Raw genomic sequence first — 23515 nt, forward strand, 5'->3', positions numbered from 1 at the left:
TAAAAGAAGTGGATCACGCTTGAGCCTGTCCTGACCCAGTGTCCCAGTGGATTTGGTGTGGGAGGAGAGAGCCATCTTTCTCTCGTAGCCTGGTTAGACTCCTCACTGTCCTGCGTGTAAGCTCTGTATAGAACTCCTTGGACACAGCCACATGGAAGGTTCAGTACTTTACTTCCAGCCTACCTGAGCCATCAAAGGCCTGGTTCAGACTACACTGCCTTTAAGAGGTTTCTTGTACTCCTGTAGCCCAGGGCTGCTCCCCTCCAAGTTCCCACAGTGCTCATCACCTACTGACCTGGCATGTTGATGCCTGTGGAAGCGGACTTCCTGAGTCTGCTCTCCATTCCCCTGTGAGTCCTCTAAGGGCTTAGAGCTCAACAGCTTTAACATAATAACCCACACAATGGACACTGAATATCTCTTTGTAACTGTCCTGCCGACAGGTGGTTTACTTATTCCAGTCAACATGCCGACTTTAGAAGCTCCAGAAGAGAGACTGAGAAAATTTAAGTACAGAGGCAAAGATGCGTCTGTGAGTATGAAGCAACTGCCTCACTTTATCAAGGACTAGCACAGTAAAAAGCACGTGACTGAAATGCATCAAAAATGGAGTGGAGGGTGGAGAGAAGAGGGTGACAAAGCAAATAGAGCAAAATGTTCATTGTGGATAGGCGCATGGGTGTTCACCAAATAATCCTTTCAAATTTTCTTTCTGTGTGTTTGAGATTTTTGTAATAAAATATTGAGGGTGAGGAGTACGAAAGTTCAAGGACTTGGGAGTCAGGCAACTGTTGGCTTAAATCAAGGTCTCCATGTGATCTTGAAACTATTAATGCAGAGCTTTAGTTTTTGCATCTATGAAACAGGGCTGATAACTTCCTCTTAGGGAATGCATAGCAACGTCAAATGCCTGGCATCAAATGCTTAGCTGCAGTTACTCATGTCAAGAAGGCTTACCAAGGAGCTAAAATGTTTGCAATACAGTATGGCCAGCAAGCGTGTCTTCCAGAAATAGAACTCGGAATTGAAACGTCCAGACTGTTCTTCTAGCCGCTGGGCCAAGCACAAGGGCCTGGGGCAGGGAGCCTGTGCTGTGTGTGGATTCTAACTCTCGTTAAGTTTCTCTGGTCTCAGTTTTCTGGCTCTAGCTCTGTGTCTCACATCTGTGTATATTGATTGTTGTATCATACAAGGTTGAATATGTCTTGGGAATCTGAAGGACAGGTGAGGATGAGAAAGCACAGGGTCACAGCTGGCCAGTTAGGATACCACTCAGAGCCAAATCACTGTTACACCCTTTCAGACAAGCATCACTGTCTGGCTCCCAAGACCACTACAGATGAAAGGAAACCAACTAGAACAAAAGAATTGAACCCTCTGTGGAGAGCAGAGGGAAGGGCCAGGAGATGAGAAGGGAGAATACACAGGGACCACTTAGTGATGGGGCAACAGTACAATTGGCTCAGTGGGCCCCAAAGGTGTCACTGCCTTGTCAGATAACACTACAGTGACCCTATTTTCAAGCAAGAAGTACATGGCTTGTGTAAGGAGCCAAAATAGCTAATATATATAAACTTCCTTAAATTAACACTTAAAAGCCTTCAACCTAAAACTCGTCTATCCACATAGGTTAGATCATTTCCCCAGGATTCTCAATATTATAAGGTCTGAGTTTCACTTGGTATAAAGAGGGTTGTTTATATTTTTAATTTTAATTTCCCTCACTCTGGTCTCCAAGTAAAACTCTTGGGACTGGATCAAGGTTTGAATGAGGTAGAGAGCAATTCCCTAACAGTGGTCATGGTCAGGGGCATCCGGGCCTGGGCGTTCCATTCACAGCCCCAGCTGTCAGCGCACAAGCGGAAGGCCCAGGCCTGCTCTCCAGGAGCTAGTCTGCACCAGTGAAGATGCACTTAGACTCAGGGCATGGGTGCTTTGCTCAGATGTCTCTACAGTTGAGAATCCTGGCTCGCCATCGGTTTATGTGATCTTTACTTTGGGAAGATTGACTATTTTCCTATCTATGGTGTAGTAGGAGAAAGCAGAGGAGGTAAATCAAGCTGAGACTAGCCGTGTGAACATAACTCTTCCAGCCTGTTGCATCCGTGAAATGACATCAGATGCTTTATACGGTGTTCTAAAGAATAAACATGACAACAGCCTGGCTTCCTAGTCCTGAGTGTACCAGTTCTATCCCTCACTAGGCAAGGCGGCACCAGCGGATAGTGGTCAGCCTGCAGCTCCGGAAGGCCAAGAAGGATGAGCAGGCCTTAAAGAGAAGAAATATCACCAGCCTCTCTCCTGACCCTGCTTCTGAACAACCAACCAAAGAGGTATGCTGGAACATGGCGTTTAGAGCACTTGTGTGTAAAATAATATCCTTAGGAAGTTTCTCTGGCTTGAAAATGTTTGGTTCTGAACTTACAAGCTCTGATTGAGGGTCTTGAAGGAAAGGGGTGGAGAGATAATGATTAATGTCAAACTGGTTTTGCCAGAAAGCTAAGGGTCCTTATCTTTGTGGCTGTGAGTCTAGGATCTGTATTCTAACAGGGAAAATTTATTTGCCACCACTTAGCCAGAAACAGGAAATGAGGGGTCATGAAGTTTCTCTTAAGAGGCGTCTTCTTAACATGTGAGGACTTGCAGGGGACTTGCATACTGCTCCCTGCTGTCAGCCTTCTCCATCCACCCTAACCTCACTCAGTACAAATCCTGGGTTGACTTCCTGGCCAACACTGTTTTTGCAAGTCCTTTCTAGAATGCCCTGACCAGGAGGTTCCCCTTCTTAGAACTCCAGTAGCGTGTATCGTCATGCCTTTTATGATCCGCCACTGTCTGTGTCCCTCTTTCACTATCCACGTGCATCACTCCGCTGCGCCAGGCTTAGAGGGCAGAGATTGGTTCAATCCGGGCAAGTGGACCCAACATTTGTTCTTGGCCATCGAATAGAGTAGCTGTAACCATTCTGAGTTGCTGTAGGACTCTGCACCATATCTCTCCTTAGCTTCACTTGTCTAGGATAGTCCCTAAGAGTCCACCCAAGGAAGATGAAACTACAAAATGAAGGAGTTGTTTTCTTTTTTATCCTCTATTAGCATGCCTTTAAAAAAACTAAAATATAATTCATATACCATAGAATTCACCCCTTTGAAGTATGTCTATTCACAAGGCTGTGCAACCATCACCACTAGCTAATTTCACAACATATTCATCACCTCAAATTGAAACCCCATACCCATTAAGCAGTCACCCCTCAATCCTTCTTCCCCCTGGTGACCACAAATCTACTTTCTGTCCCTACAGATTTACCTATTTTGGATATTTCTTATAAATGGAATCACATAATATATATGCCCTTTTGTGTCTGGCTTCTTTCACTGAGTATCATGTTTTCAAGGTTCAACCATATTGTAGTATCTATTAGTGCTTCATTCATTTTGTGGCTGAGTAGTGAGTGTTTCATTGTATGGGCATGACACATTTTATTTATCCATTCATTAGCTGATAGACATTTGAGTTGTTTCTACTTTTTGGTTATTATGAATAATGCTGCTATATACATTTGTGTACAAGTTTTTATGTGAACATGTTTTCAATTCTTTTGGGTACATACCTAGGAATAGAATAGGGTCACATGGTAACTCTATATTGAACTCTTTAAGGAACTGCCTGTGGTAAGCTGAATAATGGCTGCCCAAACGTCTCCATCTCCTAATCCCCAGAACCCTATGGTTGTCACCTTATATGACAAAAAGGACTTTGTAGACACAATTAAGGATCTCGAGATTGGGGAGATTATCCTGGATTATATGATGGGTCCAATGTAATCACATCGATCCTTATAATAAGAAGGATGAAGGACAAGTCAGAGCAGAAGGTGATATGATGATGAAAGCAGAGATTAGTATGTTGTGCTTTAAAGATGAAGGGAGGGGTCCCATGCCACGGGACACAGGTGGGCACCCTGGAAGCTGAAAAAGGCAAGGAAACAAGATTCTCCCCTCGGCCTCCAGGAGGAACCAGCCCTGCCAACACTTTGACTTTAATCCAATTAAACTGATTATGAACTTCTGATCTCCAGAACTATGAGAGAATAAGTTTATGTTCTTTTAAACCACTAAATTTGTACCAATTTTTATAGAAGCAATAGGAAACAAATATGCTGCTAACTGTTTTCCCAAGTAGCTGCACCATTGTACATTCTAACATTCTTACCAACACTTGTTATTGTCCATTTTGGGATTATAGCTATCTAGGGGGTGCAAAGGGCTATATTATGATTTTGACGTTTTTCTAATGACTAATGATGAGCATTTTTGCACATGCTTATTGGCTATGTGTATATCTTCTTAGGAGAAATGTCTATTCAAATGTTTTGCTCATTTTTTAAATCAAGTAATTTGTCTTTTTATTGTTGAGTTGTAAAAGTTCTTTATATATCCTTGATACCAGATATGACTTGCAAATATTTTCTCCTATTCTATGGTTCTTTTCACTTTTTTTGATAGGTTCCTTGAAGCATAAAAGTTTTAAACTTCGAAGCTGTCCAATTTATCTCTTTTTTTCTTTGGCTGTTTGTCCTTTAGGTATCATATCTAAGAATCCACCAAGGTCATGAAGATTTACTCTGTCTTTTCTTCTAAGAGTTTTATGGTTTTAGCTCTTATATTTAGGTTATTGGTCCATTTTGAATTAATTTTTTGTGAATTTTGAATTAATTTGAAATTTGAATTAATTTAATTTCATTGTTTTGCACGTGAGTATCCAGTTGTCCCCACACCACTTGTTGAAAAGACTATCCTCTCTCCATTGAACAGTCTTAATGCCCTTGGCAAAGATCAATTAACCATAAATGTGATGGTGTATTTGCGGACTCTGAATTCTCTTTCATTGATCTACATGTTTATCCTTATGTCAGCACAACACAGACTTGATTTCTGTAGCTTTGTAGTTGGCTTTTGAAATTGGTAAGTGTGAGTCTTTCGACTTTGTTCTTTTTCAAGATTATTTGGCTGTTCGGGATTCCATACATTTCCACGTGAATTTTAGAACCAGCTTGTCAATTTCTTCAATAAATGTAGCTCAGATTTTAATGGACATTGTTTTGAATCTATAGATCAATTTGTGGAGTATTGCCATCTTAATGATGTTAAGTCTTCCAATTCATGAACATGGGATAATTTTCAATTTATTTAGATCCTCTCTAAATTTATTTGAGATTTTCAGCATATTTTACACTTTTGTTAAATTTATTACTAAATATTTTATTTTTAAATGCTATTGTAAATAAAATTGTTCTTAATTTTAATTTTGCATTGTTCATTGCTAACGTATAAAAAAATAAAATTGATTTTTGTACGTTAACCTTGCAACTTACCTAAACCTTGTTTATTCATTCTAAATGTGTGTGTGTGTGTGTGTGTGTGTAGATTCCTCAGGATTTTCTACATCTAAGATCATGTCTCTGCAAACAGAGATGGTTTTACTTCTTTCCAATCCAAATGCCATTTATTTGTTTGTTTGTTTTTTATTTATTTATTTTTAATTATTTAGCCTAATTAGCCTTTCTAGAACTTCCTATATTATGTTGAATAAAAGTAATAAGGCTGGACATCCTTGTCTTGTTCCTGATCTTAAGGGAAAAGCTTTCAGTCTTTTATCAGTAAATAAAATGGGAGATACTGGTTTGTACTTATTTCTTGTAATGTCTTACTCTGGTTTGGTATCAAGGTAATGCTGGACTCATAAAATGAGCTAAAAGTTCCCTCCTCTTCTATTTTTTGAGAGTTTATGAAGGATTACTGTTAATTCCTCTTTAACTGTTTGGTAAAACTCACTAGTACCTATGCTTCTCTTTGTGTAATATTTTTTTTTCCTTTCTATTTCTTCTTGAGTTACTTTTGCTAGTTTGTGTGTTTCTAGCAATTTGCCCCTTATTAGATTATCTAATTTGTTGGCATATTCTGTTCATCTAGTTTCTAATCTTTATTTCTGTAAGTTTAGTAGTAATGTCCCCACTTTCCTTTCTGGTTTTAATAACCTGAGTCTTCTCTTTTTCTCTTGGTCAGCCTAGCTAAAGATGTGTCATTTTTATTGATCTTTTGAACCAACTTTTGGTTTCACAATCCTTGCCCCACCACCACCATTTTTCCATTTCATTTCATTTCTTTCCACTCTAGTATTTAATATATTTTTTTTGTTCTGCTGGAATTTAGTTTGCTCTTATTTTTCTAGTTGTTTTTTTTTTTAAGGTATAAAGTTAGATAATGGGTTTGAGATTTTTCTATGTTTTAAATTATGCATTTATGGCTATATATTTCCCTATAAGCTCTGCTTTAGCTGTAGCTTACCAGTTTTTCTGTTTTTGTTTCATCTCAAAAACTATTTTCTAGTTTCAAAAAAAAAACTATTTTCTAGTTTCCCTTGTGATTTCGTCTTTGATGCATTGATTATTTAGGGGTTTGTTGTTTAATTTCCATATATTTGTGAATTTTCTATTTTCTTCTATCATTGGTTCCTAATTTTATTCCATTGTGGTTGGAAAACATACTCTGCATGATTTCATTCTTTATAAATTTGTTGACATGTTTTAAGGCCTAACACATGGCCTATCATGGAGAACATTCCACATGCCCTTGAAAAGAATATGTATTCTCCTGTTCCGTAGTGTAGACATCTGTGAGATCTGGTTGATTTGTAGTGTTGTTCAAGTCTTTTGTTAACTTGATATTCTATCTAGGTGTTCCATCTATTATTGAGAGCAGGGTTCGATGTCTCCAGCCATCATTGTTGAATTTTCAATTTCTCTCTTCAGTTCTGTCTGTTTTTGCTGCATGTATTTTGAGGGCTGTTGACAGATGCATATGTGTTTATAATTATTGTATTCCTGTTGGATAAATTGATTGCTATAAAATGTCATTGTCTTTAGTAAAAATTTTTGTCTTAAAGTTTGTTTTGTCTAATATTAGTATATCCACTCTAGCTCTCTTCGGTTACTGTTTGCATGGCATATTGCTTTCAGTTCTTTTATTTTCAACCCACTTGTTCCTTTGAATCTAAAGTGTGTCTCTTGTAGATAGCACGTAATTGGTCATGTTTTAAAACTTTAAGCTGCCAATTCTTGCTTTTTATTGGGAGTGTTTAATATATTTACATTTAATGCAATCACTGATAAAAATAGAACTCATGTCTGCCATTTTGCTGTTATCTATGTCTTATGTTTGTTTTTGCCTTTATTCCTCCATTACTGTTTTTTATGTTAAATAGATATTTTCTAGCTTAGTATTTTAATTTCCCTGTTTCTTTTGCCGTATTTTTAAAATTATTCTTAGTTTTTGTCCTGGGAATAGTTAACATCTTAAAACAACCTAGTTTGGAGTAATGTCAATCTAATTTCAATAATATAAAAAAATTTTCTCCTATATAGCTTCATTCACCCCACCTCCTTTTGCTCTTATTGTCATACAAGTTACCTCTTTACACATTTATATGTATCCACCCATATAAATTTATAATTATTGTTTTATGCAGCTGTCTTAAATCATATGAAAAGAGTTACAATCAAAAATATTTATATTTGTGTATGATTTTTGTATTTGCCAATATATTTATCTTTACTGGTGTTCTTTATTTCTTAACGTGACTTGAATTATTGTCTTGTTTCTAGTACCTGAAGAACTCCTTTGTAGAGTGAGTTCCTAATAAATGACTTTCTGTTTTGTTTATCTGAGAATGTCTTATCTTCTCCTTCACTGTATTATGATAGGTTGCTGCATATAGAATTCTTGCTTGACAGTCTTTCTTTCAGCATTTAGAATGTGTCATCCTGCTGCTCTTTGATCTCCATACTTTCTGGTAATAAGTCAGCTCACAATCTTACCGAGAGTTTATATGTGATGTGTTGCTTCTCTTTTGCTGATTTTAAGATCTTCTCTTTGTTTTTGGATTTCAATAGTTTGATTATGATGTGTCCAGGTGTTCATCTCTTGAGTTTTTCCTATTTAGAGTTCTTTAAGTTACTCGAATGTATAGACTAATTTGTCGTCAAATTTGGTAAGTTTTTGGAAATCATTTCTTCAAATATTCTTTCTGCCCCATTCTCTCTCTCCATCCTATTATGCATCATATGTTGGTATGCTTGGTGGTGTCCCACAGATCTGTAAGGATCTGTTAATTTTCATTGTTATTCTTTTTTACTTATCTTTCTCGGAGTGGATAATCGCAATTGACCTATCTTTAAGTTTACCAATTGTTTATTTTCTGTGTTCAAATCTGCCCTTGAGCCCCTTTGGTGAATTTTTCATCTCAGTTTTTGTATTTTCCAATTCCAGAATTTCTAGTTGGCTCCTATTTATAATTCCTATCATATTTTCTATTTGGCAAGACATCATTCTCATACTTTCCTATAGTTCTTTAGACATGGTTTTCTTTACTTTGAACATATTTAAAGTCTTTGTCTAGTAAGTTTAATGTTTGGGCTCCTCAGGGACAGTTTCTATTGATCGTTTTGTTTTGTTTCATGTGTGCCTGCTGTACTCTGCATGTCTTACAATTTCTTAGACAATTGGTCATTTTCAGTAATCCAATGTGGTCACTTGGGATATCAGATCCCCTTTTGCCCAGGGATTTTTGTTGTTGCTGGTTGTCATTTGTTTGTTCCGTGACTTCTGAACTAGTTTTGTAAAGTCTGTATTCTTATGTGACCATTGAGTTCTCTGTTCAGTTAGCTTAGGGGTCAGTTAATGATTGGAAAGATTTCCTTAAACCCTTGGAACTAAACGTTCAACCAGTCTTTGCTGAGGGGTCTGTGTGCATACTGTGGCATGCCTTCAACACTCAGCCAGGCAGTTGACAACCCTGCTTTAAATCTTCCCTGTCTGCTTGCACGTAGCATCAGAGCCAGTCAGAGGTGAGAGCTTAGGGCCTTCTCAGCTTTTTGTAAGCATGTACATAGCCCTGTATATGCATAAGGCCTTCTAGATTTTCAGGATGTCAGAGCTTTCAAAGCCCTCAATGAACATCTCATTCTCTAGCTTTTCCTTTTAGGTTTTTTGGTTAGTCTATTGTTTGCCCTGACTATTATTCAACATCCCCCCTTCCCCAAGCAGTTGTGAAGTTAAATAACTTTACTTATTTAATTATTTTTTAACAAATACCCTCAGAGAAAAGACTTGTACTGTGTGAGATCTGAGTCAAAATAAAGAAAATCTTACAAATGGGATCTCCCAGGAAACTACCGGACAGGTCAAATAATAATTCTCTGGGAATGAGATTTTAAGGGAGCATCCAACACATTTTGCCTTCTCCAGTGGCTACTGAGCTATCGGTTTTCAAGGCTACTGTGGAGCTGGAGGTGGGTGGGAATAAGATAAGGCAAAATATCACAATGCTCACTGTTCTTACTTAGACCTAGTCATTTTTCTTGAATAGGAAAATTTTCTTAGGCTTGAATAAAACAAATTGCTGCAGGCCTTTGGTCAGTTTCTAGAGTTCTGAAAAGTTGATTCTGACTATTGTCAGTTTTCTTGTTTTAATGGAGGAGGGAGTTTTTGGAGGTCCTTACGCTATCATTTTTGTTGACATCCATTAGCGTGTTCATACTGCATGTAGTAAAAAGGGGCTGGGGTTCCAAGTGGAGATAGGTATTACCTCTCTCCCAGAGCGCGAGGAGTGTCCAAGAGTTCTATGAATCCACCAAATGTTCTTCCCTTCCCTAATATAGACCAGCATGCAGACTGGGGCATACTGTTCAAGCCAGCTTGCTCTAATCAGTTAGATGGCTAGATTAGATGACCACCTTGGTTCCTTTTGGCAGAAACTCTGACCTAAATATGTGTGTCTCCTTGCAGGTCAGCCTCACCCTGCAAGAAATAATCAATGGTGTGAATGCCTCAGATCCAGACCTATATTTCCAGGCCACCCAGGCAGCCAGGTATCACCAAACAGACTTCTGCTATTTACAGGTTCATAGCTAGAAATGAGCTCCAGTGGCCTATTTGGTTTCTTGACAGTAGCAGAATGCCGACACAATATAAGGAAAGGCTAGTCCATCCAAAAGTGAGACAAAATATCTCCTCTACACTGTCCTTGAAAACAACTTAAGATATACAAATGTTGTCAGAGATGAATAGCTTAATTTGAATTGGCCTCTACAGAAATCTCAGTGATAGATAATACCTGAAAGGGAAAATGTTGCTTCACCACTGCAAAGTGCTATAGGCTAAACTCTAGGATATTAAGTAGCTCTGGCCCAGCGGTTTGTCTCTCGTGGTAGCTGGGAATGCCAACTACATCTAGAAAGGAGATTCTAGTAACCTGATTCACGTGACTTGCTTTTTGGTTTTTGTTTTGTTTCTTTCTCATTGCAAAGGAAATTACTATCCCGGGAAAGGAACCCTCCTCTAAAACTGATTGTAGAAGCGGGGCTCATTCCCAGGCTGGTGGAGTTCCTGAAGTCATCACTTCACCCCTGCCTGCAGTTTGAGGCAGCCTGGGCTCTCACCAACATTGCATCGGGGACTTCGGAGCAGACTCGGGCTGTTGTGGAAGCAGGGGCCATCCGGCCCTTGGTTGGGCTCCTGTCCTCCCCGCATATGACTGTGTGTGAGCAGGCAGTGTGGGCCCTTGGAAATATAGCAGGTGAGACTATCCCCTCAGGGGGCTAAGAAAATAGTGGGATGGGCATGTGGCATGTCATGGGCATCCTTTAGATAGTATTTCAGACTTGGTATTTTAAGTATAAATGCCTAGAAATGCTGAGGAAAATACAACTGGCTTTCCAAAATTCAGAGTCAAGTTCAGAGCCCAGAAATTGAAGCTGAAACCAGATAATACAGTGCATATTTAAGCTACAGGCTGCCTAGGATCACCTGCTAGTACCAGGTCCTACAGCCTCAAGTCTTAATGGCTCAGGAACAAAACACAAGCCTTTGACTCATGCAGCGTATGCTTTATGACAGACCCTTACATAACCCAGGACCCTAAAAGAATTCTACCTCCAGTGAAAGTTGCCAAAGGAACATACAAAAAAATTTCTTTGCTTGGGGTAAAAGTCTCGCCTACAAACATAGTTCTAAAATTGGCCTTGTAGATTTGGGACTTAATGCTGTATTCCCTGTGTGGTCCAGGAAAGCACAAGCTGGAGTTAGTGCTGCAGAGTTGGAAGCTCCTGGATTTCTGGCTGAATATTAATACAGTGCTCTCTGGGGGAAACGAACTCAGTTGCATCTCTCAGGATTTTGACAAAATAAGATCAGCCAAATATTAGCATTTCAAGTTCAGAGAATCAACACCCCACTGTGACTGAGTCAGCAGAAACAAATAGTATGATTAGACCTCCAAGGACTTCAGATATTGGGATTAGCAAACACAGAATATAAAATCAGTCTGTTTTTTAAATGCTTTCAGAAATAAGGCACCTATTGCAGAAACTTTGTCTCTTATCTTGCTTGATTCAGTAAGGAACAGGCAAAATTGGGTGGTATAATTTAACTTTGCCTTGCCCAATGGTGACTTCTAGTGGTCTAAAATTGGTATTTTAGCCAAAGTCACAGATAGCTGATGGCTAACACCTAGGTAGCTCCTAGATTTTGTTCTGAGTTGCATTTGGAAGCTACTGCCCTGTGTCAAAGTCTTCTGGGAAGACAATTTGGTATGCAATGGCCTTTGTCTTCCTGAGAACCATGCTGTAAAATGCCCTCAGCATTTAGAATGCACTGTCTGGGCCCAGTTGGCTGGCTTCTTTATGCATCCACAGACTCTGCCTATGGCAATTGCTGCGGTGTGGTACCTGCTTCCCACACCAGGCCAGTCTACCCAACTAGCATGTTGGAGACCCAGGATCCAGTTCAGGGCTATACTGCCTACACACCCAATACAGGAATGAATTTTAGACTCTCACATTTTACACAGACTTTTAAAAAATAAGTCACCTACCCTAGGATTCTCTTTGTTCCTTCTTTGAATGTCATATTCTTATCTATTTGTAGGTGATGGCCCAGAATTAAGAGATTTTGTTATCTCAAGCAATGCCATCCCACATCTACTGGCCCTGGTCTCATCAACCATACCAGTGAGTGTCTTTAAATTAGAAAACCTACCTAGGTAAGAAGTTCCCAAAGTTCAGAAATTGAGGAAGTTCTTCCGAATCAATGTTGGGCCATGTGGTTACTGCCTGGCCCCTTATGATGGCAATTATAAAGAAGTCCTAGGACTGAACATCACTTTGGGTAGAAATTGATCCAAATTTGTCCTCAGCAGGCAATAGGGCTGATCTTTCTTTTGAGGACATTGGAAGAAGTCCATTAAGGTTTTTCTAAGCTTATAGTCCTGCAAAAGTAGATGACTAAGCTCTCTATTCAAGGGTCACAGATAGAATTAGTGGCTCACCAGTTCTTTTCCTAAATAACAGGGTCTAGGTTTTGAAGCTTAAAGTCAAAGTTGATTGATGTGGCAACAAGAGAGGACTCCCTGGATTAGAAATTAAATTTGGGTTCTAGCTTTGCCTCAAACAAAAAATGAAGAGAAGGTAGCTTCCAAAAGCCAAGGAAATACACGCCTAGCCTCAAGGTGAGAGAAAACCTGATATGATTGATTCTGAAAACGGCCAGCATGACCAAGGGAGTTTTCAAGGAGAGAGCAGCGTAAGATGGGAAGTAGGGCAAGGGACTTGGACAGCATCCAGGAAGCCTTTAGAGCAGTGGTCCCAACCTTTTCAGTGTAAGATGGGAAGTAGGGCAAGGGACTTGGACATCATCCAGGTGGCACAAGGAAGCCTTTAGAGCAGTGGTCCCAACCTTTTCAGCACAAGGGACCAGTGCTCCTATGAGAATCTAATGCCCAATGATCTGAGGTGGAGCTGAGGCAGTGAGGCTAGCACTGGGGAGCAGCTGCAAATACAGATGAAGCTTCTCTCACGTGCCACTCACCTCCTGCTGTGTGGCCTTGTTCCTAACAGGCCACAGACCACTACTAGTTGGGGACCCCTACTTTAGAGTGTTTCAAGGCAGAAAATGAAATGGTCTGATCTTTCAGAAAGACCCTTCTGGCTGCTTGTTGTAGGATTAAAGCAGAGGGAAATGGTGAAGCAGATGGATCGTGGGTACCACTCTTCTAGACATAGAAGTGAGAAAAAAAAAAAGCAAGGATGCCCCAGGTTCTGGGTCAGATTATTTAGATGACTGTCCTAGAGAAATGAGGAGGATGGAGGGAAGAGGAAATCAGAGCCTTAGTCATATATATTAAATCAAAGCGAGTGAGAGGTACCATTGCAGCAACGTCAGTGGATTTTCAAGTCTAGAAAATTGTGTCATCCAGCTGAACAAGATCAATTAGAGCAGGGGTCAGCAAACCTAACCTGGCCAGCTACTTGCTTTTGTAAATAAAGTTTTATTGGAGCACAGCCATACCCATTCATTTACATATATATCATCTGTGGCTTCTGTAGTGTTACAAAGACAGAGTTGACTAGTTCTAACAGAGAGAATCTCTGGGCCTGCAAAGGTGAAAATGTTTACTATTTGGCCCTTTACAGAAAGTTTGCCAACCCCTGACCTAGAGCTTGAGGAGAGCCCAGGACCAAGTCCTGGGGGCTCTGACCTTCAGAAGTCAGGCAGACCTGCCAAGAAGATTGAGAAGAAATAGCTCATTCGATAATAGAAAACCAGGTTTGGTGTCACAGATGCTACTAAATACAACTGAGAGGGACAGTAAATTTAGGACTGGAAAGCAACTCTGGGATTTGATGACTTGGAAGGAGCTGATTTCATCACCAACTACAAAGAAGTAAGGGCAAAAACCAGACTAAATGGGGTGGAAACACAGATGGGAAGCCACAAGGTCAGTGGCGGATACAGATGGCTCCTCAAGGATGGACCCTGAAAAATAAAAGTGGGGCGATGGCAGGGAGGGTGCCAAGGGTCACGGTCGAAGTTTGCAGAGGGTGTTTTTATATGGATAGGAGTGATCTAGGGAAGAGGGGTCATCCTGGAGACAGAATCTTTAAGGGCACAAAGCGATGGAATCCGTAGGCACGGTAAGATTCTCTTGATCCTTGAATAGAAGATCAGAAGTATGGTTATGACATGTTGGTTATAGACTGGTGGGAAGAACAAGTAACTCCTGCTTCAACTTTGTTTTGCCAATGAAAAATGAAATGAGGTCATCAATTGAGTGGAGTTGGAAAGGACATTTTGAAGAATATAAGGAAACCTCCATCTAACATTTGAATAGAAAGCATAAAGGTCATTCTCTGTGTTCCTAGTATACATCATGACCTAGAAAAAATTCCTGTTTGAAGCTCAGATGCTCTGGTTCGTGCTGGTCAATAATATTGATTAAAGATGGCAAGGACACACTGCTGTTTGCATTTTTTTCTTCCCTGCACCTGATGCCTGAAGCAGTTTCTCGTTACAGATTACATTTCTGCGGAACATCACGTGGACCTTGTCCAACCTGTGCCGAAACAAGAACCCGTACCCTTGCCAAAAGGCAGTGGAGCAAATGTTGCCCATCCTCTCCCACCTCCTGCAACACAAAGACAGCGAGGTCCTTTCTGATACCTGCTGGGCCCTGTCCTACCTCACCGAAGGCAGCAATGAACGCATTGGCCACGTGGTTGACACAGGAGTCCTGCCCAGGCTGGTTGAGCTCATGACCAGCTCAGAACTCAATGTCTTGGTAAACGTCCCAGGTCCCATATGTCTGTGTGGGCCTCCCGATTAGAGTCGTGAGTCGAATTCACTTCAGCAAGCTCTGCTCCTTTCCCACCCCCAGGCCTCCCACACTCAGCCCTAATCCTTCACCTAGAGCAAAGCTTGTCATCTGCTCTTCCCTGGTCTCTGCTACTCTCTAAGCCAGACTCTCGAGTCTATTTTGATCCAAAACACTAGTGGGTATTAGGTAACATACTTTTTCTTAATCTGATAACTAAAAAATATAGAAAAGCACCAAATTAAAATTGCCTATAATCCCTCTACCCAGTGAACTCTTCTTTTGAGGCCTTTCCTCCTAATGGTCTATGCCAGTAGTCTAACAAATTGGCTAATACAGGATGTGTGTGTGTGTATGTGTATTAATGTAAAGCTCTTGTAACATTTGAGTTTCTTACTCAAATATAGAAGGAAATTCCTTCTTATCCTCTTCCCAGTTCTCTAAGACTACTTCAGATATAGGTGAACAGTAAGTAAAACCAGTATCAAATACTTTGCTATGTTACAAAACATGTCGCTTACATAATATACTTCTTGAAAGTGTAGTTTAAAATATGGGTGCCCATTTTGATTTCTATGCCTAATACTGTGTATTATGCAGCCTCAGTGATAATCTAATCTGAGATTAGTATAGTAGTCCTCAGATATCAAGGCTAGTTTGAGAGTTAGTGCTGGTGGCATGGAGGGTGTGAACAGAGCCTGTTCACGTTTATAACCCTATATTTATAACCCTATAAATTGCTTATTCTGAGGATTTAGGGCCTATATGCCAATCCTGGCAAGGCTGTGATTAGCTTATGGCACTACTTTCATTTCTCACTTGAGTAGTGAGATACTCACTACAGCATAATAGGCTAGGAAAACTCTAGAACTGTTGATGGGCCATGCTGAGCTGCCACTACAGTACAGAGAAACAAATAAATCCACAGTCAACCCTCCTAGGACAGATATCTTGAGCCCATTCGTAGACCCATCCTGGGGACCTTCAGAGTTATTGAGAGGGGGGTTGTGAAGATACCAACAAATGCCATTGGGATCTCATTAGCTCCAATTAAATATATAGCAGAAACTTGACAGTGGTGCTAAATATAAATTCAGTAGATGTTATTAAATTATAAACACTACAATCAACTTCACAGTTTTCCCAGTGTAAGAATATAAAAAGGACAGCATATTTCTTAATAAAGGTATCCCTTGGCCTCTATCCCACTTGAGCCAGAACTGTTGGGAGGCTGTCAAGTACCTTTAAGCCATATCGATAGCCATCGGTTTGCTGAATTAATAAGGGTTATGGATATAATCATTGTTCACAGGCTTCCAGACAGCCATAGCATGACTCATGTTTGAGAGGGCACAGATCTCGGTGTGATTGTCACCTTCCACTGTAATATATTTGCAATACAAAGTTACACTTCTAATCTTGTTCTTCTAGACCCCCTCCCTCCGCACCATGGGGAACATCGTCACTGGAACGGATCACCAGACCCAGGTGGCCATTGACGCAGGAGTGCTGGGCGTGCTGCCCCAGCTCCTGATACACCCTAAGTCCTTCATCCAGAAGGAGGCAGCCTGGGCCGTGAGCAATGTTGCTGCGGGGCCCCACCAGCACATCCAGCAGCTGATCACTTGCAACATGCTGCCTCCCCTGGTGGCTCTGCTAAAAAATGTAAGTGGCACACTCAGTGTCCACCACAAAAGTCCGCTTTCAAACTGGCCCTGTATTGAAGTCCTTCAGGAATTCAGACACAGGCTAAGAAGCAAATGAATTGAGATCACAACAAAGCTATGAAACTTTAGTTTTCTAGCTCTCCTTTAAAAAGGAAGGGGTAGGGGCATCTCGTTTTGGACAATCCATGAAAAATTTAGAGAACTAAACAAGCATTGTTCAATGAAAGGGTGGCCCCACAGCTCAAATATCCAGAAAAATCTTGAGCTGGTAAAAATGGCTTATCTTTATGTAGTGTTAAAAGAATGTGCCATCCATTCTCTACTTGATGAAGGAGGAAAAAGATTTTGTTTTGTGTAGGAGGAAAAACATATCTGGTTATGGTGATATTATACACTGAAGACAGGTGGCCTTTTGTGCATAAAAATCACCTTGATTAAAGTGGTAATATACACAGAAAATCCAGGTAAAAGTAGAAATACAGTAAAGCTTACTTCTTCCTCCTGATTTCCACTTCCTTTCCCCAGGACAATTCTGATCATCAGCATTTCTTATTGCCACCTTTTAATGGATGAGCTGTGTTTTCCCGCTTAGGCATTTCTGCTCTGAGGTTGGATAGCGAGCCCCAGGTTTTCATTAACTAGGAAAAGTTAGGCCAGGTACGCAACCCAAATCACAGCATTTTCCAATCTATTAGACACTTCCTATCCTGTGTTCTACTGTGAGTCTGTACATATTCTAATCAGAAATATCTTGTCATGAATCAAGAAATACTCTTATTTCAAACTGTGCCTTTTGAACTATAGCTTGCTTGGAGCCTTAAGTTGTTTGGTTTTTGATTTTTGCTTTAAACTGAGGTCACAATTTTCCCAGGCCACAAAATGAGAATAATTCTTCTGTCCAGGGATAGAAGGATCTGTGATAAATTACTCCCATATCTCTGGGCCAAATGCTTTTTATAAATACAAGGGATGAATTGAGTGATATTTCAGTGACCTTCTTCTGTCACCTCTGTGCTGACTCAGTCCCCAAGATCACATCTGTCCGCTCAACTTTGTAGCTATGGAGTTCCTGGCCCAAAGTGTTACTGGGGCAGAAAGACTAGAAATGTAGACATAGGCCGCTATAATCTCAAATTCAAGCATAATCCCTAATCTACATCAATTGCCTGGACTGGTTTGCCTTGGTTCTATTCTTCTCATAACCTGACTTAAGGAAACGAGTCTGTTTGAACCTAGAATGTCCCTCTAAAAGCCCGAATGAGTCTGCCTGCCTCTTTCTTGGCATCTCAAAGACACTGTCTTCTGCTCAAGATCTAGAGGCAAGTTGCCAAGGTGTTCTGTGCAAATTTCACATATAGTCCTCGCCATCACCAGCCTATCTGGAGACTGAACCAAGTTAGCATCACTGTGAGTTCTTCAGGCTCTGTAAAGAATGTAAATGTTCTCTTTCTGCAGGGAGATTTTAAAGTCCAGAAAGAGGCCATCTGGGCAGTGGCTAACTTCACAACGGGGGGCACTGTGGACCAGTTGATACAGCTTGTCCGCTCTGGAGTCTTGGAGCCACTGGTAAACCTGCTCACCATCCAAGACGCCAAAATTGTCATCATCATCCTTGACATCATCACTTTTCTTCTCCAGGTGAGTCATTCTAAACAGGCTGCTTTCTAAATAGCAATCTCTAAACTTAAGGCATTTAATTTGTTTCTTTTGTTTTTTTCTTTCTTTCTTTCTTTCTTTCTTTCTTTTTGACATTGGTAAATTTTGCTTTTAATTTTCAATGGAGAGTCTTTAACTGTAAAAACCAAACCAAACAATTAACAGCCACAACAACATACTCAAAAAAACAAACTAACAAATTGGGTGTTGACTTGTCATTAGTGTTGACTTGTCATTAGTAACAAAACTGAAAACTACTAAAGTTTGTCATTGACCTGGATTTTGTGTGTGTGTGCGTGTGCGTGTGTAGAAATGGTGATGGCATAAGTAAACGATTTGGTTTTTAAAACCCAAGTAGAATTCTCTTTCCTCCCTACTCCCCTATCCCCTCCCTCTGACCACACATTCTATGGATAAGAATAGCAAGAGGCCTTTCAAAGAGTGTCTTTGTGCCCTGCACTGCTTAGATGCTCAAGAGATGGCAGAGCAGAGTCCTCGGTCTCATAGAGCTGTGTGGTAGTGGGGAGGTGAACAGACACATCAGGTAGGGAGGGATAGGTAACTATATCTGGTAAAGAAGTAGTCAGTGATGGCTCAGAGTGAGGAGGGCATGGTGATCCCTGACATGCAATAGTCAGGAGAAACTTCTCTGAGGAATAACATTTGAACAAAGATCTCAAAGAAATGAGTAAGCCTTGTGGTATCTGGGGAAGAGCATTCTAGGTGAAAGGAAGAGCAGGAGGAGGGTGTGGCCAGAGCAGAGCAAAGCACTGGGATGGGGGTGGGGGTTCAGGTTCAAGGCCCCCAGGGGCCAAATCCATAAGGTCTGTCACTTACTCTGAGTAAGAAGTTTTGAAGCAGGAAAAAAGTATTCGATGAGCCCCACAACTAAGCCCTTTAGAAGACTAAAACAGGATACACTTAAAGAAGCAGCAGGAAGTTAGCTGGGATCGATCCTCAGGGGCCATGCTGGAGCTCCTGTTCTATTCAACTATATGGCTGGGAAAATGGACTACAAAGCCTTGAATTAGAAGTCTAGAAAATTCTTACTTCTGAAATGAAGTTAAGTTAAGCCAATATTTTTGTACTATTTGTGTCAGTTCTATTTTGCTAAATAACAAATTACCCTTTGGTGGCTTCAAACAAACATCATCTCACGCAGTTCCTGGGGTTGGGAATCAGGGGAGAGTTCAGCTAGAAGGTTCTGGCTCGGAGTCTCTCGTGAGGTTCAAGATGTCAGTCAGCTGGGGCTTTAATCTCATCTGAACGCTTGATGGAGGCTCCAGGATCAGCTTCCAAGATGGCTCACTCACATGCCTGGCAAGTTATTCTCACCACATGGACCTCTCCATAAGACTGCCTGAGTGTCCTCACCTCGTGTCAGCTGGCTTCCTCCAGAGCATATAATCTAAGAAAGCAAAGTAGAAGTCCCCGTGTCTTTTAGGACCTATAAAGGGTATCATTTCAACAACATCCTTTTGGTTACACAGGTCAGCCCTATTCAACACTCATGCCTACACAAAGGCATGAATACCATGAGGCAGGGACCATCTGGCACCATCTTGGTTAAGGTCCTTTAGAAAAATTCTAAAGTAACACCAGAGAACTCCTTTTGAAAGCCCACTTGAAGCACCCTTTTCATGTAACTGTCTTAGAAAGAACAGACCTGAGTCAAGAACAGATTTGAAACATAGCCCAACTAGACACTGAGACTTTGAGCAAATCACACAGACAAAGAGTAGAGACTTGACAAAGTTGGATCTAACAAATTTGTGAAAGCACACTTGTGAGCTATAGAAATGTAACTTCATATGCTTCATTTAAATTAAACACTTGGGATTTTTTCTGGGGAGAGTCTGAGCAAATCACATCTGATGGACCAGCGAAGTCCAAGATAGAGGCACTTGGGACAGTACGTTAGAAAGGTCGAGCTGAGACAGAAAGCTTCAAATGGGCAGCAGAGTATAGCTGGGGTTCTTTGAAGTAACTTTGGGGCCATTTGCTGTTAAAGTCCAAAATCCTTCTCCAGGGCTTCTGCTGCCCTGGGTGGTCCCCTACGGCCCACTTTTCTTTCTGAGGCTAACCTAGCATGTGGATTCCTGCCCTAGTTTCTTCCCTCAAAATCAGTAACTCATTTGGACCTACAGATAGACCTAGAGGGTGTCAAGGCTTAGATAGACAGTACAGACTCTCATCAGGTAAACAGTACGGCCCAAAGAATGATGAATTTGATCCACAGGAGGTTTTTTATTTCTGCTCATAAAAAAAGCAAGCCAGGGACCTTCTAGATATGACAGCACAGTTTTTTCTTTATCTCTCTCCACTTTCCCCATATATGCTGTTTCTCTGAACTACTCCCTCTTCTCCTAAGATCCAGCACTTACCCCTTCAAAACTTTGTCCTCATGGTCCTTCTGCTGGGAATGTCATTATCCCGTGATCAACCTGGCACAGCCTTGTTCATTAAGATCTTGTATTACTTTCCAAGGCTTCTGGGCACATCTTCTCTAACGTAAACCTCTGATCATTTACTAGATTATACTTTCTTCACCCTAACAATTATGAGTTACAAAAGGCCCTCTCTAAATCACATCTGTATTTCTAGTTTTGTGTGCCTCACTTATCGCGTATAGACATATGTTGGAGTGAATGGATAGGCAGGCCCCATGATAAATCCGATGACCAGAACTGGATTAAACCCTCTCGCGTTGTTTCCGGGGACTACACAGTTTGCTGTGGTGTGGCTGCCATTACTGAGGGCTTCCTGGCTTCTCTCTCAATGCTCTCAGGGAGTGCAGGGCCAGAACACCTGCATTTACACAGCATTGCTGGAACATTCTTGCAAACTGTTATTTAAAACAATTTCTATTAAATAAAATGGGATACCTACTAAATAGCAATAGTGATATATTTATGGATGGCAGCGCATTCAGAAAAAAAAAAAAGGTGTATTTTGTGTGGTGAAAAGAAACCTAAGTACATATAATATAAATATCCAAAGCGGGAAGACAATCATGTCAGTTTAGGAAAAGTGAAGCCCAGACTGCCTGTCCTGGAGCAGGAGCCTTGGTCAGATCCACGGGCCAAGCTGTACCCTCTTAGGCTTTTGCCCAGAATCTTGCTTCTCTCTCCCAACCCCAGGCAGCAGAGAAGCTTTCGGAGAAAGAAAACCTGTGTCTCCTGATCGAAGAACTTGGTGGGGTTGATAGAATCGAGGCTTTGCAACTTCATGAGAACCAACACGTTGCCCTGACTGCTTTGAGTATTATAGAGAACCACTTTTGTGAGGTAGGTAACTTCTGAGTGTAAAAGAGTGCCCATACCTCCTGGTGGGCCACCTCAGCAGGTGATCAGCTGGCAGGTGCCTACGCTGCCACTGTGAGGTGTGTGATGGGACAGATGGGCTTCTCTGGTGACTTAGCTCTGAGTTTCTTCCCTCCCTGTGTTGTGTGGGCCGCCTTTGCATAGAACAGGCTTCTGGAACCTGTCCTAGCCCCATAGAAGCTTGTCCTGTTGCCTACGGTTTCAAATTTCACTCTTTTTTCCCTACTTGCATCCTTTGGAGTGGGGAGTAGGACAGGAGGGGATATGATGCTAAAGTGACTTATTATTGAAAAATACAAACAACTGAGGCAGGCCAGCTTTTGAAACATTGTTTTGCTACTAACTGCATTTTGTCTCTTTCTAGAATATAATGTTTGGGGACAAACTCTGTAGGAGCAGGGAATAATGATCAGATAACCTAAGACATTGTTTTAAACTCTCTTTTATTGCGGTAAAATATACATAACAAAATTTACCATTTTAACAGTTTTTAAAAAGTGTACAGTTCAGTGGTATTTACATTCGGATTGCTGCGCAACTATCACCACTGTCCATCTCAGAACTTTTTATCTTTCTAAACCAAAATTCTGTATCCATTAAAAATTAACTCCCTACCCACCCCAGTAACCACCATTTTGCTTTCTGTCTCTGTAAGTATGACTACTCCATGTACCTCACTTAAGTGGATTCATACAGTATATGTCTTTCTGTGACTGGCTTATTTCACTTAGCATAATGTCTTCAAGGTTCATCCCTGTTGTAGCAAATGTCAGAATGCCTTCCCTTTTTAAGGCTGAATAATGTTCCATTGTATGGATATACCACATTTTATCCAGTCATGCGTTGGTGGACACTTGGGTTATTTCTATCTTTTAGCTATTGTTAATAACGTTACTATGAACATGGAAATACAAATGTCTCAAGTTCTCACCTTCAATTCTTTTGGGTATAGACTCAGAAGCAGAATTGCCAGATCATATGGTAATTCTATTTTTAATTTTCGATGAACCACCATACTCTTATTCATAGTGAATACACCATCTTACAAGGGTTACCATTTCTCAAAATCCTCACCTATACTAATTTTTCTTTTTTTATCATAGCCATCCTAATGGGTGTGAAGTGGTATCTAAATGTGGTTTTGATTTACATTGTGTTAGATATTTTTCATATAAGGAAAATGAGCTCAAAATTCTCAAGTGGCCAGGTAAAACATGGGGTTAGGGGTTTAAAGAGTGAATGATACTCTGTTAGGTGTCAAACTTGAATCATCAGCAAAATCCAAAGCCATACAGTAAGTGTTACCATGGTGGTGATTGTTGCTAACCAGCAGCAGCTAATCTTGTTCTGGGACCAAGGATGCTCTCAAAGCAGAGAAGACCCAGAGTGGTGATTAGTATCATCTGAATTTAAAGCTTCTGTGAAAACCTTGTAATTAGGAGACCTGTCTATTAAATAAGGAGGTTCAGATTCATAAGAATTGTATAAGGGATCCAGGTTGAAGACTCATCTAGAAGTAACAACCACACCTACTTGTATCCTTACTCACTGTAAGGCTAGTGTTCTGAGTATCAAAACTGCATTTAAAAATAAACCAGACACAAAAGGACAAATACTTTATGATTTCATTTACATGAGGGACCTAGAGTAATCAAATTCATAAAGACAGGAAGTAGAGTGGTGGTTTCCAGGGAGTGAGGAGTCATTAAAAGGGCACAGAGTTGTGCTTTGGAAAGAAAAAAAAGTCCTGGAGATGGATGGTGGTGGTTATACAGCAATGTGAAAGTACTTAATGCCACTGAACTCTCCACTTAAAAATGATCAAAGATGGTAGATTTTATAATGTATGTTTTATCACACACACAAAAAAACACTGCATTTAAGGTCCATCCTGAGAAATTTCAATGGTTCCCTCCTTCAGTCTTTCCTCTGAGGGAGCCTTGAGGCCAATTTAGAGCAAAGTCTAATCCACAGAAGATGTTAAGGAGTCACTTGTGTGGTAATGTGTTGAGAGCCTAGAAGGGTCACAGTATCTCTTCTCCCCTGAAGGAAGAAGAAAATGGCACAATATTGCCAGTCCTGGACCAAGATCATGAATTCTTAAAGTACTTGAAAAACTACCAAAGCTCCACAGCTTCTGAACCAAGGACCAAACCCTGA

General features: G+C 40.6%; 1 protein-coding gene across 1 annotated transcript; it reads left to right on the forward strand.

The window, feature by feature from the left end:
- The first annotated feature begins 466 nt into the window (after nt 1-466).
- On the forward strand, nt 467-23515 carry KPNA7 (karyopherin subunit alpha 7). The gene is made up of 10 exons (XM_006923344.1): nt 467-532; nt 2205-2333; nt 9849-9931; nt 10370-10638; nt 11988-12070; nt 14413-14676; nt 16141-16374; nt 17832-18014; nt 21173-21319; nt 23405-23515. Exons 1-10 carry the CDS (start codon nt 467-469, stop codon nt 23513-23515), a joined length of 1569 nt encoding a protein of 522 aa, XP_006923406.1.

Source organism: Pteropus alecto, unplaced genomic scaffold (assembly GCF_000325575.1).
Source record: "Pteropus alecto unplaced genomic scaffold, ASM32557v1 scaffold78, whole genome shotgun sequence".
NCBI lineage: Eukaryota > Metazoa > Chordata > Mammalia > Chiroptera > Pteropodidae > Pteropus > Pteropus alecto.